This window comes from Podarcis pityusensis, assembly GCF_964106645.2.
Source record: "Podarcis pityusensis genome assembly, chromosome: 11".
Taxonomy (NCBI): Eukaryota; Metazoa; Chordata; class Lepidosauria; order Squamata; family Lacertidae; genus Podarcis; species Podarcis pityusensis.
The window spans coordinates 62,001,996-62,017,095 of NC_138036.1; the positions used below are offsets into that span (position 1 = coordinate 62,001,996).

At 39.8% G+C, this 15,100-nt stretch overlaps 1 protein-coding gene across 1 annotated transcript in view; it reads left to right on the plus strand.

Moving 5' to 3' along the window:
* Positions 1-4,495: 4,495 nt before the first annotated feature.
* Positions 4,496-15,100, plus strand: part of TRPM3 (transient receptor potential cation channel subfamily M member 3) — a gene marked incomplete at its 5' end in the record, with an annotated part of 403,362 nt that continues 392,757 nt past the window's right edge. Inside the window, one exon of the mRNA XM_080972224.1 lies at positions 4,496-4,728. Coding sequence (XP_080828350.1) covers positions 4,705-4,728 — 24 coding nt within the window. The remainder of the gene's footprint in view (positions 4,729-15,100) is intronic.

Below are 15,100 nucleotides of genomic sequence, written 5' to 3' on the forward strand. Positions count from 1 at the left end.
CATTTTAGTGAGAGATTCCTTCTTAATAACTGTCTTCTGTTTGAGCATAAATGCTCTTCAGTCATGAATGGGGAACCTGTGGCTCTCCATATGTAGTTGAAGTAGCCACCATGACCAGTGATCAGGAATGTAGTGGCTCCCCATCTCTGCTTTCAAATGAATGCTGAGGCATATCTTTTAAGCTGTATTTGCAAATAAAGCAGGAATATCTTGGGTTGGGGGGAGAACTAGATGCTCATGCATAAATTGCACCCAAACGCAGGCATTCATGTTGCATTCATAGTGATGTTGCACTCATAGTTTCTATGTACATTCTTATCAGGGCCGGATTAAGGTTTGATGAGACCCTAAGCTACTGAAGGTAATGGGGCCCTTTATATGTCCAGCTGTCCTTTGTCAACAACAAATTGTTGCTGTATTTTGTGTTGAATATATGCTATATGGTAATTTATGGACCTAATAGGTATATAAAGACATTTGCACATAACAAAATATGTATTTTATCAAGGTAATTGTTAAACTGAAATACAATTAAGAAGAAGTATATTAATAGTGAAATACAATTAAGAAGAAGTGTATTAATGGTGAAATAATTATTAAGCTTTAACTGTATGTAGGTTTTATTTTATTTGTTTTTTATCTTATATTTTGGAAATGTACATCCAGTTGTTTTTTTCCTTTAATTTTTTTTGGGGCCCCCCAAGAGAGTGGGGCCCTAAGCTAGAGCTTGTTTAGTTTATACATAAATCCGGCACTGATTCTTATGGTTCAATCCATAATATATGCTAGTATGAGCATGATTTACACAGAATCCATAGCTGAATTCACTTTCTATAGGAGCTGGGATTGTGAGGGGGGATCATTAAGGCAGCAATATGCAAAGTTATGCTAGGTAACTTTGAAAATGATTCAGAATCTTCAGAATGCGGCTGCTGTTGACATGTGCAAGGCCAACCCCCCTCCCCATCACATAGCAATAATTCTGTTACAACTACCCTGGCAGCCTGAATGCTTCTGAGCCCATTTCTGATCTTGACCTTAGAAGCTCTTTATGGCTCAGGACCCCAATATATTCTGGAATGCATCTCCTCCCTGGCCCCTTAGATCTCATCCAGAACCCATTTCCAGGTCCTCTCTCTGCCTGACACGGACCTGGAAGATGGTGACAAGGCACAGGGCTTTTCCAGCTGGAGTTCTGTGAAACTGCCCTGATGCCTTTACTAACATTTTTCATGCTTACCTTTCCCACAGACTTTTGGCAGGCTATAACATTTTGTTGTAAGTGTGCTGCCAAATCTTCCTGTGACTGTTATGAGGTACTGTTGCTTTTAGGATGCACGTAATATGTTTATATTAATGCTTTTTAATGTGTTGTAAGTCACTTGGGGACCTTCAAGAATCAAGCGACTGACAAGTCTTAATAATACTAAAATCCTCCTCCTCCTTGGATTATAATATTGTTGATGGGATGGGAAGATCAAGTACAACAAAAATAATGTAGCGGATTAATGTAGCAGATTCTATTGTGTTTTAAAAAATTGGGTAAAACTCACTTTTTAATAAAGTATTTCCAAAATGTTGGATAAAACCAGTGTTTAATATACTACCACTGTCTACAGTGTTGCCTGTTAGTATTGGTACTGTATTTGTTAGAAAATGTATTTTACAAAGAATAAATTGTCAAGGGGAAAAGAAAACATATGTAATATAGCAGCTGCAAAGTGTGTGACTTCAGTCCAGGTCACAGAAATGCTGAATCATTGCCTTGTTAACTTGTTAACTGCCTTTAAAAGTGTGTATGTGTGTTAGAGTGTGTGGGAGTTGGGGGTTGTTTGGTTGTCTCATTGTTGTTTTGTTGACTGAGAATATGCAGACTCTGGAAGAGTTTATGAAGACAGGCAAGCTATGGACTAATGGTTTATGCATTGCTACAGAAGTGTGGCGGGGGGGGGGGGGAGAAGACCAAGCCCTCTCTTGGACTCAAGGGAGAGAAACAGATTGTATTGAACTGAGGGGTGTGTGGGTGGGTGTGGGTGTGGGTGTAAAGATTCATCTTCAAGTCTTGTGAAAATTGTCTACTTTATCAGTACTTTGAGGGTGAAACTGCTGCATCACTCTGAATGACTGAAAAAAGGATAACATTGCCAACATTAAAAATAGCACAAAGCCAATAAAATGAACCACACATGGTGCTGCCACACTCCAGTATTCTCATAGTACAAAACAAATGTTAAATGGATGTGCAGGTGTCACATAGATTTTGTACACTGGACTAAAGTAGCAAATATTCACCATGCAAAAGCATTCTTTCTTCAAACACCATCCAAATTGCTTCAAGCACCTCAGCCGCATGCCCCTTGGTCTGCACTGAAATATGTCCTGTTTCATGGGGCTTGAGGCTTACACAGGGCACCATGCCACTGGTCTGCTTACAAGTCCTTACTTGGATAGGGTTATTTGTTGCTGAAACCAATTTCTAGATTTGCTCCAGCCTGATCCCCATAACTGTCAACGTTTCCCTTTTTTAAAGGGAAATTCCCTTATTCTGAATAGGATTCCTCGCAAGAAAAGGGAAAAGGGCAAGAAAAGGGAAAAGCTGACAGCTATGCTGATCCCCACAGCTGTCTGTCTTGAATGATTTGCTCCACTCCATCTGTCTGCAAAGACATCACCTGGAGCTGAACACCAGGAGATAAAATCATTGGGCTATAAATAAGTGCAACACACCTTATAATGTCAGTGAAAGCATCTCACTACCACCCAACACAGAGGAAATGGAGTGAGGCATAAACATCGTCTGTTCTGCACGCACCATAGAAGGCTCACTGACATCTCACTTGCTAAGGCAAGGACCTGCTGCCTCAAGACTCTTCCATGTACGTTGCAGGAAGTGCAAGTGAGTCACACTTTGTCATTTTGCCCACTAGATGAAGGAGGTACTTGCACACCTTTCTTTGGAGTGCCAAAAGGAGGAGTAGCCCCACCCCCCTCTCCTTGGTGTGATGCTCTGGAAGAAGAAGCAGAGGAATCAGGATCTGCCCCGGTTCCACTTTCACTGATTCCTGTTCTGTGAGAAAGATCCATTGTTCCCTACGGGTCATAGAAAATATTAATGAACATGACAGACACTAGAGCATGAAATACCATTTCTTAAATCTGCAGACCTGGCACATTTACAAGTGCCACATGCAATGTGCTGCTCACTTGCAAGAAACGTATCTTTTGGTGAGGCAGCACCTACACTTCGGAAGTCCCAGCCCATTGCTATTAGGCAGGCAACTTCACTCTACCAACTTTGGTGCCTGCTTAAATAATAATAATAATAATAATAATAATAATAATTGCTCTAGCAAGCCTACCCAGGCATGTGAATTTAGTTAAGTATATGGTGGTGGTTGTTTGTTTGTTTTTAAATTACTGGTTTTATTTTGTATTTTAATTTTATAAGCTAAGTTGGTTTTAATGCTTGTATTGGTATTTTAAATGAATGTTTTAAATGAATACAAATCACTTAGAGATCTTTTATTCTGATAAGTGGTATATAGATATTGTTAGGGACGCGGGTGGCGCTGTGGGTGGCGGGGTGAGCTCCCGTTGCTCGGTCCCTGCTCCTGCCAACCTAGCAGTTTGAAAGCACATCAAAGTGCAAGTAGATAAATAGGTACCGCTCTGGCGGTAAGGTAAACGGCGTTTCCGTGCGCTGCTCTGGTTCGCCAGAAGTGGCTTAGTCATGCTGGCCACATGACCCGGAAACTGTACACCGGCTCCCTCGGCCAATAAAGCAAGATGAGCGCCACAACCCCAGAGTTGGTCACGACTGGACCGAATGGTCAGGGGTCCCTTTACCTTTACCTAGATATTGTTACACAAGAGTGTTTGATCCTAACACAGGCAGCACTTCTCTGTTTTCATCAATTCAGAAATAAATAAATTAAAGATACTGTTATATTAATTAAGCACTTTTCAGTGTTCATCAGCTCAGAAATAATGAAATAGCCTGTTAGTATTAATTCTTCCGACCATTGGTTATATATTGCCATTCCCTGTGTCTAATGGTACACTTTTATTTCAAGTAACAACTCACTCTGTGGAGAAAAATACATGGCAGTGTGCTAAGGGGAAATTTGTTCCCTTAAGAATCCAGCAAATTTCAACCAAAAAAACTGCTCAGTCTACAAACAGATGCAGACCTAAAGGTTTTCTTATGTCTGAAAGCATTTAACACCATTATTAATAATGTGGCGTAGTTCACAGAGCACTTTAAAAGCCAGCTGGGATAATTATCACCTAGTTTTAAAAGCAATATAAGCACCCAGATGAGGAAATTGATCAGTTTAACTCAGGTGACAGATGGCAGCCCCCCACTTCCTCATGAATTGATTATCTCCACAGCTGACAAAAACACGAGGGTTTTATTGTAAGAGTCAGCTTAGGCACAGGGTGATTAGGGCTTCATTTCCACATCTGCAGCTCAATAGGCAGCAATGTCAGAGAAGAGCGGCTCAGCCAAAGCCAGTCACTCCAACCTGTGGCAGAAGCAACACGCCAGAAGTCTTGGCACGCTCCTTGCTCCCCTCACCTGCACAGCTGAATGGAGAGCTGCTGGCTCAAGCTGCACTTTTGCTGTTTGTAGACTTCACAGAATGAAGAACAGACAAGTGGATTCGTACTGGTCAAACTGTTAAATAAAGCTCACCTGCCCCAATGAAGAACAAACCAGCCAATTTGGTGAGTCTTGCATTTCTCTGGAAAGTTCTGAAATTAGATTAACATTTATTTAAGGGTTGTCAGATCCAGGGTGGGATGAGACCTCTGGGCCTTTAATAGTGGAGAACAGAGGATTTTAGCAACATTGACTTTCCCCTTAATTGTAGAGCGATGATTAGAGAAGCTGCACCTGATGCAATTTTCTGTTTGACACAGCTTTTTATGTCACTTATTTTACGAATCCTAAATCTACAGCAAACTCCAGGGTTTAAAATGATTTGCAAATGAAATCTGAAATACAGTACAAATTCAAAGCTAATAATTTGGTGAATGATTGTTCAGAAATACTGCCAAGAAATATCAATAGGATGCAATAATAACATGCAGTCAGTTCTGAATCTCGGGGGTTCACCAGATTTCTGGGCATGGGGGGAGAAGACAATCCCTTGTGAGTGTTTCCTAATTCAGTATAGTTGTACCAGGGAATATGATGCAACTGCAAAAAATACAAATTATAATACATGAGAACAGTTTATTCTGAAATAATCAGTGGACTATATATTATAGTAGCATGTTATTATGTCTCATTCCAGTGTTAGGTCAGTGTATTATATGTTTATTATTTGTTCAGATTCTTCATATATCCATTAGTATATATTAATAAAACAAATAATTTCACAAATATATGAAAAAGTATGACATTGTAAGCTATAAAATATCAATTTATCTGCTATATGACTGAATATCACTGTACAATTGCATGCCAATGATATATTGTATTATTTTGGAACAATAGAGTTTACACTGTATTGAAGCTTTCTAGAATTTAAATATTGCCTGTTGGCCTGTTGGCCAGCAACAACAAAAAGCCTGGATTATTTAAAGTTTTTCCTACAGTTATTTAGAAATGTACCTACACTATTATACAGCTGGTAAAAATAAGGTCACAATCCAGGGTAAGTTAAGCACTGTTAATTCTAATTGATTCTTAATAGGACAGTTAACCATGTGCTTCATTTTTTCTTTGTTAAGTAAACAGGGTTTTAAAGTGCTTACTTTTGGCAGGTTTTTTTGCGCCTTTCGAATTGTATTTTGCAATATTCAGGCAGAATTACTACAGTTCTGAAAACAGTCTCAGTTAACAAAGTGTTTCGTAAGAAAAGTAATATGGTAAAGACAAATGGCAAATGTTACACTGTAATCTTTCTGGACTTGATGCTTTGTTGCATTTTATTATTACATTGACAATATTTGAGAAAAGTAAGTTTTCTGAACAATTAAAAAATAGGTAAATTTAAAACTTGATATGCCATTACAGTTTCTGTTTATGTTATTTTTCCTAGTTTCCTGATCACACAATTTTCGGCAAAACACTTTTTTGGTTTATTTGTTTTCTATGAGTCCAGTGTTTTAAAGTCACCTACTGCAAGAGCAAGTTAGCAAAATATGTTTTAGTTATTTATTTGTGGATTAATAAAATCTGTGGGATAGCTGAAACAGAGTCAGATTATTTCACATACATATTAATTTTATACCCGAAAACAACAATTACATATTAGATCCCACCCCCACCCCCCAATTTTATTTACAATCCTGGCTGCATTTACTGCAATTGGAATATTTTTCTACACTTACTTGATAGCTCATTTAATTGTATTGCAAACCTGAAATGCCAAAACTCTCCAGTAATGCAAGCCTATACATGTCTACTCAGAAATTAGCTCCATTGCGGATTGCAGCTTAATTTTCCTAGCCAATAGACCAACCTTCATCTCCAACTTTGTGGCCTCCAGATATTTTGGAATGAAACTTCCTTAAACCACCATCAGCATGACTGGGAGAGATTTAGAGGGACTGACCTCCTACATAGTTTGGTACATTAAGAGAGTTTGAATTTGTCATGTAGGTTTATTCGTTTGTTTGTTTATCTTCCTAATTAGAACTGGAGTTTCTTGTCTTGTATTATGCTCATTGGATAAGTTTGCTTTGGTTCTAAAACTAGACTCAGGTGAATTTGCCTTTAAGTAGTTTACATCAGTACAGATATATGTTGCAATTTCAAGTGAAAATAGTAAATGTTATTTGCTTTAGAAGGTTCAAACATGCTTTTTAAAACACATTTCTCTCTGTTAACTTGGGAAAGTTAATGACTTCATCACCTTTTTGTTCTTTTAATGCAGACATTTGCAAAATATTTGGTGATTATGAATTCAGCTGTTAGTTGTTAGTGCTGCTTTTGATGACTTGATAAACTCTGCAGCAATTTGTATGTTGTAAACAGAGGATTTAATTTAAAGTTTAAATGAGAAGCAGCCACTAGGAGGATAGTCTGCCAAGCAATAAACACCTGTTTTCCCCACGTCTTCCACAAAGAACTTGAAAATAATGAAAATACTGGAAAATACCTGTAACAACAGAATTGCGTCTTGGTGGGCTTTTCTTAGCCATGCCATACAATTGACAGTTTTCTTTCTCAAATATCCATTAACAAGATTGCAGAATCTGGATCACCTTGGAAGAAAACATAGCTTGTATTGGGTGATATTTCCATTTATATTTCTTACTAATTAATGAAAACTTTAGCTTTCTGGTACAAACTACACTTAGAAAATCTTCCACTGAAAGTTATAATTACAACACAGTAAACTACATTTACCACAAAAAGCTGTAGGTAAAACTTGCACTAACTGCTTCTCTAGTATGAAGCAGAAGTTGCACAAAGACAATTTCTGACAATAACTGAGCCTTGGTAGTCAGCATCTACAATCAGTAACCTGTTGAAGTATTTGTATATTTCACTAACATACACCAATACTTCACAAATGTAGGTGTTGTTAATAATATTATATTGCAAGCAAACAAATATTGTCAGAGGTAGGCATACCATATCAGAAAAACTGCCTTCCCTTTTTCAGTACAAAAGTTTCAGACTGAGATAGAGAAAAGCACACATTGTGTACAAAGTACATCAGTAGTTTTTGCCAACTTAGCTTTGTTTCATTCTCTCACCTCATCATTCAGACTTTTAGAGACAGACTTTTTGAGCAAAATCCTTTAAGCATGCAAACTTGATCAAGTATTTCAACATAAGTAACAGATTAGCAGCGTATTTTTTATCAGGACTAATAGAGAGGATATGCATGGAAACAGGCTTGTAAGAAATGAAACAGGCCTTTCACACATGCAAGGTAGCTATTTGCACAAGTTGATATAGGTGATCGGAGATTTTATCAATGGAACATAGAATCATAGAACTGTAGGGTTGGAAGAGACCATGAGGGTCTAGTCCATGGGTAGGCAAACTAAGGCCCAGGGGCCGCATCCGGCCCAAGCGCCTTCTAAATCCGGCCCGCGGTCGGTCCGGGAATCAGCGTGTTTTTACATGAGTAGAATGTGTCCTTTTATTTAAAATGCATCTCTGGGTTATTTATGGGGCATGGGAATTCGTTCATTTTTTCCCTTCAAAATATAGTCCGGCCCCCCACAAGGTCTGAGGGACAGTGGACCGGCCCCCTGCTGGAAAAGTTTGCTGACCCCTGGTCTAGTCCAATCCCCTGCAATGCAGGAATCTTTTGCCCAAAGAGGTGCTCGAACCCACAGGCCTGAGAATAAGAGTCCCATGATCTACCAACAGAGTTATGCAAGCTACTGTAGCACAGAGAGAAGCTTAGCCAACTGAAAGCTAGAAACCAGGGAATATCTTTCACTAATCAGCTTCTTCCTGTCTCTAGCATTCCAAACCAATGATACTGTGCTCAAAGCCTCCATCCAACATAGACACCTAGGCTGAGAATCCTGCTTTTTCTCCTGCTGGCAGGTCCACCCTGTGACAGCTATGTTCTGGGAGGTTCCCGTTGTTGGAGGAATGGGAAGGCAGCTCTTCCCGATTCCCCCTTTCCCTTACAACCCCAGAAATCTGCTACAGAGGGTTGGGTGATTCTCCTGAGCATTGTGGGGTAACTGAAGGAGGAAGGATGAATAAGCAAAAATTGCCCTTCAAGCAACATGGTCATCTGCTGCATCTTGGTCTTGTCCATGAATGGAAGAAGCCCTTCCTTTTGAAGCCTAGTTAGGATCCAAGCTAAAGCCTCCCAATCTGGGGCATTATACATGCACTCCTTGCATACAGACCACTTCATTACGGTTGCAAATACCCGAATGCATTTTTTAAAAAGTTCTTTTTTTGGGCCGGGGCAATTCAACACTACTAGGGAGTATAATGTGAAGGATAGAACTTTGATAATAAAGAATAGTGTTTTGTGTTGGCATATTGATTATAGAAGAATATGCTTGAGAAGCTTTTATCCTGTTGAACAGTGTATGTTCAGCTAACATATTAACTATCTGTTGAACTAAATGAACACAAAGGAAATTTAATACTTTTCTCTAAGCAATAGCCTCATAAAATTATTGTGGCATGTTTCATAGGTGCCCTCTTGCTTGTGTTTGATAGTCAATACTTGCTCTTCCTTTCCTTTGCTGTGTTTGACTGGCCACAGAGTGGCAATGCAGCCTTGAGAGAAGGCATCACTCCACACCGAAAGCAATGGAGTCAAGGTGACTTGCCAAAACTTTCGAAAAGGAATAAAATATCTTATACTTCTTTCCCCTTATGGATAAAGATATCCAAAACAACAAGATAGAAGATATTTCAACTCATAAGAGTAGCTCAGAGAATAGTGTGACTCAAAATAATTTTTTAAGCATGAAATGAAAAGCTGCACTTACCACACACACACACACACACACACACACACACACTCAAGACTTGCCACTACAAACCAGAGGATACCGCCAATGAGAAATGAAACTGGCAGAGCAACTAAGCACTGCTTACATTGCTGAAGGTACTCCAGGCTGTTGATCTACTGCTATGCTGAATTAGAATTTTCATTCTCTAGGGTTTTAGAAATGTTTTAATGCATGTACAATGTACAGTTGCCATGTTTTGGAGGGTGGCAGGTTCTGTCCTTACAAGTGCATATTCCCTGTAGCTTTTGAAAATACCCCTGTAGATACAGTTGGCTTTGCAAAGAGCTCTGGAGGAGCAGGGCGCCCAGAAGTGTCAAGAGAAAAGCCTACTATCATTATGGTGCCCCCCCCCCATATATATTCATTGCCTGAAAAGGATTGTTTCTTTCTTTCTTGGACTGCCAGCGGGAGTCTGCACTTTCATTCTGCAAATGGAAGGGTTCCTCCCAGTTATGGAAGGAAATGAAGAACTCCAGCAGATGCTCCCACTAGTAAAAGAGGGAAAGGTCAGACTTGCAAAAGGCAAGACAGACAAGGGAAGGGGTGAGGAGACATAGACGAGGGAGATCAGTTCAGGCCAGGGTGATCTTCTTTCTTGTGTTCTTGCTCCAGTAGTGGTGGGTGTAGCCAGTGCATGGGGTACCTTTCTGCAGCCCCAGGGCAACCAGCCATGGAAGCAGAGTTCTTCCTGGCAGGGAGGGGATAGGGAAGCAAACTCCCTGCAGCTGCTCAATGATGGATGATGAACCTCCCAGGAGAAAAGGAGTCCAGCATTTGGGTGGCCTTTGGCACCCTGGCTGATGGCAGAGACAGGGCAAGCTTCTGTTGCCCTTCAGCTCTGGAAACTATGGCAATGGTCAGTTGGACCCAAGTGTTTTTTCTGCCAAGCAGACTAACTGGTGATTGCTGACATGGCTGTTTCTAGATTCCCAGTATATCGCTGAATATTAATCTACTAATTAAAGTTCTTTAAACAGGTGCTAAGCTAGGGCACCTAGTACCATTCTGTCATGCCAGTACATGAAATTGTTTCCTCCAGATGGTCAGGCGAGTGAATGTCTTTCTGCAAGGATTCCCTCTTGAGATCCTGCTTAGCCCTCTTTAGTTGCAATACTCATTTAAATAATTCTGCATTTTGCACAAAAACTGGGTTAAACGCTACTATGTGATTTGCAAATTACACTTCCTTTGCACTTTCTGCAGTCTAACATTTATATCAGGTCAGCAACAACAGGTCTCAAATTGCTCAAAATGTTCATTTTAGCCATGAAGATTCCACTGGCAGATGTTAACATGGTATATAAGTGGTTAAATGAAAACTGAGCGGCGTATATCTACATACAATATTTTGGGAAATAAACATGGCAGAATAATGAGATTTTTCATTATCCCCCATTCCTGGTATCCTGATTTTTAATTTGTTTTTAAAATATTTGCTTGTTGATTTTGGTGGAGAGTTTATTTGTGCCACTCTTTCATTGTTGGTGCTGACCTTGAAAGCCCTAAACGGCCTCAAAGGCCCAGTAGACCTGAAGGAGCGTCTCCACCCCCATCGTTCTGCCCGGACACTGAGGTCCAGCTCTGAGGGCCTTCTGGCGGTTCCCTCATTGCGAGAAGCAAAGTTACAGGGAACCAGGCAGTGGCGCCCGCCTTGTGGAACGCCCTTCCATCAGATGTCAAGGAAACATACAACTATCTTAATTTTAAAAGACATCTGAAGGCAGCCTTGTTTAGGGAAGTTTTTAATGTGTGGTGTTTTATTCTGTTTTTAATCTGTTGCCAGCAGCCCAGAGTGGCTGGGGAAACCCAGCCAGATGGGCAGGGTATAAATCATAAATTAGTATTATTATTATTGCTTCTTGTGATTTCTATCCAATGTTCTTCATGCTTAGAGGAAACCCATTGAAATTAATGACATGTCTAATGTAGGTCCAATTAATTTGAATGGGTTGCCTCCGAGTATAACTCAGTTGAATACAACCCAATATTTATCCATCATCATGGTCAAATTTTCCATCATTCCTTTCCCTCCATTATGTCAACTGGCGTCTGTACTTTTCCTTTAAAAGCAAAAAACCCAACTCTCCTCCAGCTGATAACAAGGGGATTTCATTCTGCAGTTTCCCTACTCTTGGCTTGCTTAGATAACTATAATTCTCTGAACTCCCTGTTGTGTTTCTCAAGAAGCACAATCATGTAGCAATAATTAGACGCTGCAGAGCTTATCCTCATAGGTACAAAAGGGTGGGTTCCTGGCCACCACAGGTCACTTTTGCAGCCATGAAAAACACCAATTGAATCTTGGTCCAATAAAAGCACAGGAAAGTTATCAATCTTATTCCAAAGTTCAGAAGTGACAGACATGGAATAAGAACAGAAAAACAATGCAAAAGCCTTTACAAATAGAAGTTGACATGACAGTAAATGCTAAGAATTTAAAGGGGAATAAAACTCTATTTTTTCTTTTGCTCCTGACCATACTTGATATCGTTTATATATTTACAGGTTTGAGGTCAGACTCAGCATTTTGTTATGGACGGTCCAAGGCAATTTCTTGTAGCCTCTTTACCAGATAATACTATGCAAGATAGTACTATAGAATATTAATTAAATAATCTAAAGGCTTATGTCCATTGAGAATAGACTAGTGAGGTTCGTTCATTCATACATATTGTCACACACCACCCCCAATCTCCACAGCAGTGCGAGATTCCAGAGAGCTCCAAGCAAACTTTACCCCAGGTTTGAGTTTCCTTTTACAAAGGAGGTGCAGCAGGGACTGTGGTGTCTGTGTGATATATTTGCCCATATATACAACCTGCGCCTGCCATGGAGGGGATCAGAGCATCAGCATTCCAAGAGGGCCCTGCTCCTCCCACGAGCTCAGCAGCGCCCTTCCCTGCAGCTTAGCCCAGCTTCCTCTAAGTCCAAACTCTCTGCTCTCTCATCTCAGCCCTTTATCTGCAGAGGGAGCGAAAGCCCCATTCATGTGCATATCACATGGTTCCTTTGAGAATAATTATTGGTTTTCAGTTACAATCCAATAATAGCCTCATTATAACAATAGCAATTTATAATACAATTATGAATACCAATCATTCAAATTCCAAATTATATAATTTAGATAAGGTGACCCCCCATGTGCTAGAATTGATGGCTTGATTATTTGCTTTATTTCTGCATTCCAAAAACTTATTAATTTCCATTACATTCCAGTCATAATAATCCCTTATACAATAACTGCAATATTATTAATAATTTCTATTTGTGTTGACACATTAAATTATTTATAAAACTGCAACTGAGGAACTCAAACTATACTCTTGTTCTTCCTGTGTGTGGCAATTATTCTGTCTGATGTTTCTTCCTGTCCTTGTAAGATGTTATGTCTTTCTTTCCCTCAGTTGCTGCTTTTCTCCACCATGCCTTGGGCAAAGCTGATATCCCATTGTTGTTCCAGAAATTTCTCCATTGCTCCATCCTGTGCTCCATCCCGTGCTGCAAAAAATCACTCTGTCCTAACAACTAACATGTTTTCACCATTTTCCCTCTTAGCCTGGGAAGAAGAGTGGTCTGTCAAACTGCAGATGACTCAGTAATGAACCTTATCAGTTCCTTGGCAAGTTCACACTCCTTTTATTCTTCCGTCCAACTGAAGATATATGAGCAATTATACTTCCAATTAAATTAAATTCCTAGTGCTCTTAGTGTTATTCAGTTCATTCCGTAAATAATAAAGGATGGGGAAGAGTCAGCTTTATTTTTCATCATAAACCTTTTGCAAAATAAAGCTTCCCTCCTTTTTTCCTTTTTTTTTACACACACAGTTCTGTTTAATGTTATATTCCATATCTATAATCCAATTTCTTCCGTCCTTGCTTGTACAAATATAATTACTTGAACTAACATTCAGAGGAGGGTTGCTGAATCATAAATGTAGAGTATAAAACTTTAAATTAAGAAACCATAGGCTCCCCTCCCCCACCATCTTTTGCACCGAATGAAATCTTATCTTAAATTCAAACCTTAAAGTCCTTGCAGTTGTTTGTTCTGCAGTTTATGATCTCATCTCTTCTAGTGCGCACCTGTACTTTAGTCCAATTAAGCTCTAATTAACAGGAGAACCTCTGCTTCTTAATGGCGGCGTTGGAGGGTTTTCTCCAGGTGAGGTGTTTTGCACTCAGCACCTCGCTGCCTCCTGCAATCCATGCCAGAATGAGAGCCAGGTACCAAGACGAACTGTGAGTGAAGCCTGTTCCCCCCTGTCCCTGGGGGAAACTTGCAAGGATAATTACCCTCAATCATCCTTGTTTTTCCTTCACCAATGATCACCGCCATCATGTTGGCTGCCACCATTAAGGCAGAGTGGAACCGGAAGCCATCACATGGTTCCTTTGATCCTGTGTTGTGCTAATGCAGACTTCCTCAACCTCGGCCCTCCAGATGTTTTGAGGCTACAATTCCCATCATCCCTGAGCACTGGTCCTGCTAGCTAGGGATGATGGGAGTTGTAGGCCAAAAACATCTGGAGGGCTGAGGTTGAGGAAGCCTGTGCTAATGGTTCATTACCCCACAGACCAACAACTCTAAGGGAATTAGCCTGGGTTAATTAGTTTTTAAAAACACATGCTAATTTTCTAGGCTTAAGAGTTATCTGATACAGAACTCAAGAAGTTTGCTCAGCTACATCAATTCTTTCACACATGCTAATTCCAGAGAATTAACAGCATCTAGCACACAGCTCAAACACACACCTGGGTCTTGCATCCATTTTAACACGCAGGATCTGGCATCCAGTTTAACACTCGGGGCTTAATTAAATCCTGCCACTCACTGGACATAATTAAATTCTAAGATGCAGATATACTGAAGGATTTGAGAAGACTATTCATGTACTCAACTACAGCTATAAGGATGCTGCTTGCCCAGAGATGGAAACAGGAGAAAATGCCAACAAAAGTGGATTGGCAGATGAAATTATTAGAGTATGCAGAGATGGCAAGACTGACAGGGAAAATCAGAAATGAGGAAGATCAAAACTTCAGTAGGGAATGGGACAAATACAGACTGTATGTAAAAGAACACTGTAATCACTTGAGTTGTTTGGCAAGCTTTTAGTAACTCTTGCAATGCTAGAAACACTTTGGATACTTTGGAGGACCGTAATGTGGAAAAACTATAATATGCAGTTGATTTAGATATATAAAGGACCCACGGAGGGGAGGAGGGAAGTCCTAAGATTCGGAAGAATCTTGTTTGATTTTAAAATTTAAATGTAGTAAATGTGAGATTTATTTTGTAAAATCAATAAAAATTCTAACATGTACTGAGTTCAGAAATTAAAATCTTGCCCCAGTTTTAACACACACACCAAACCCACAGAAGTCTGACCTCCATAAACAGATAACATTATCTAATAGTACCTAGTTACAGATAGGTAGCCGTGTTGGTCTGCCATAGTCAAAATAAAAAAAATCCTTCCAGTAGCACCTTTAAGACCAACTAAGTTAGTTCTTGGTATGAGCTTTCGTGTGCAAGCACACTTCTTCAGATACACAGTGTATCTGAAGAAGTGTGCTTGCACACGAAAGCTCATACCAAGAACTAACTTAGTTGGTCTTAAAGGTGCTACTGGAAGGAT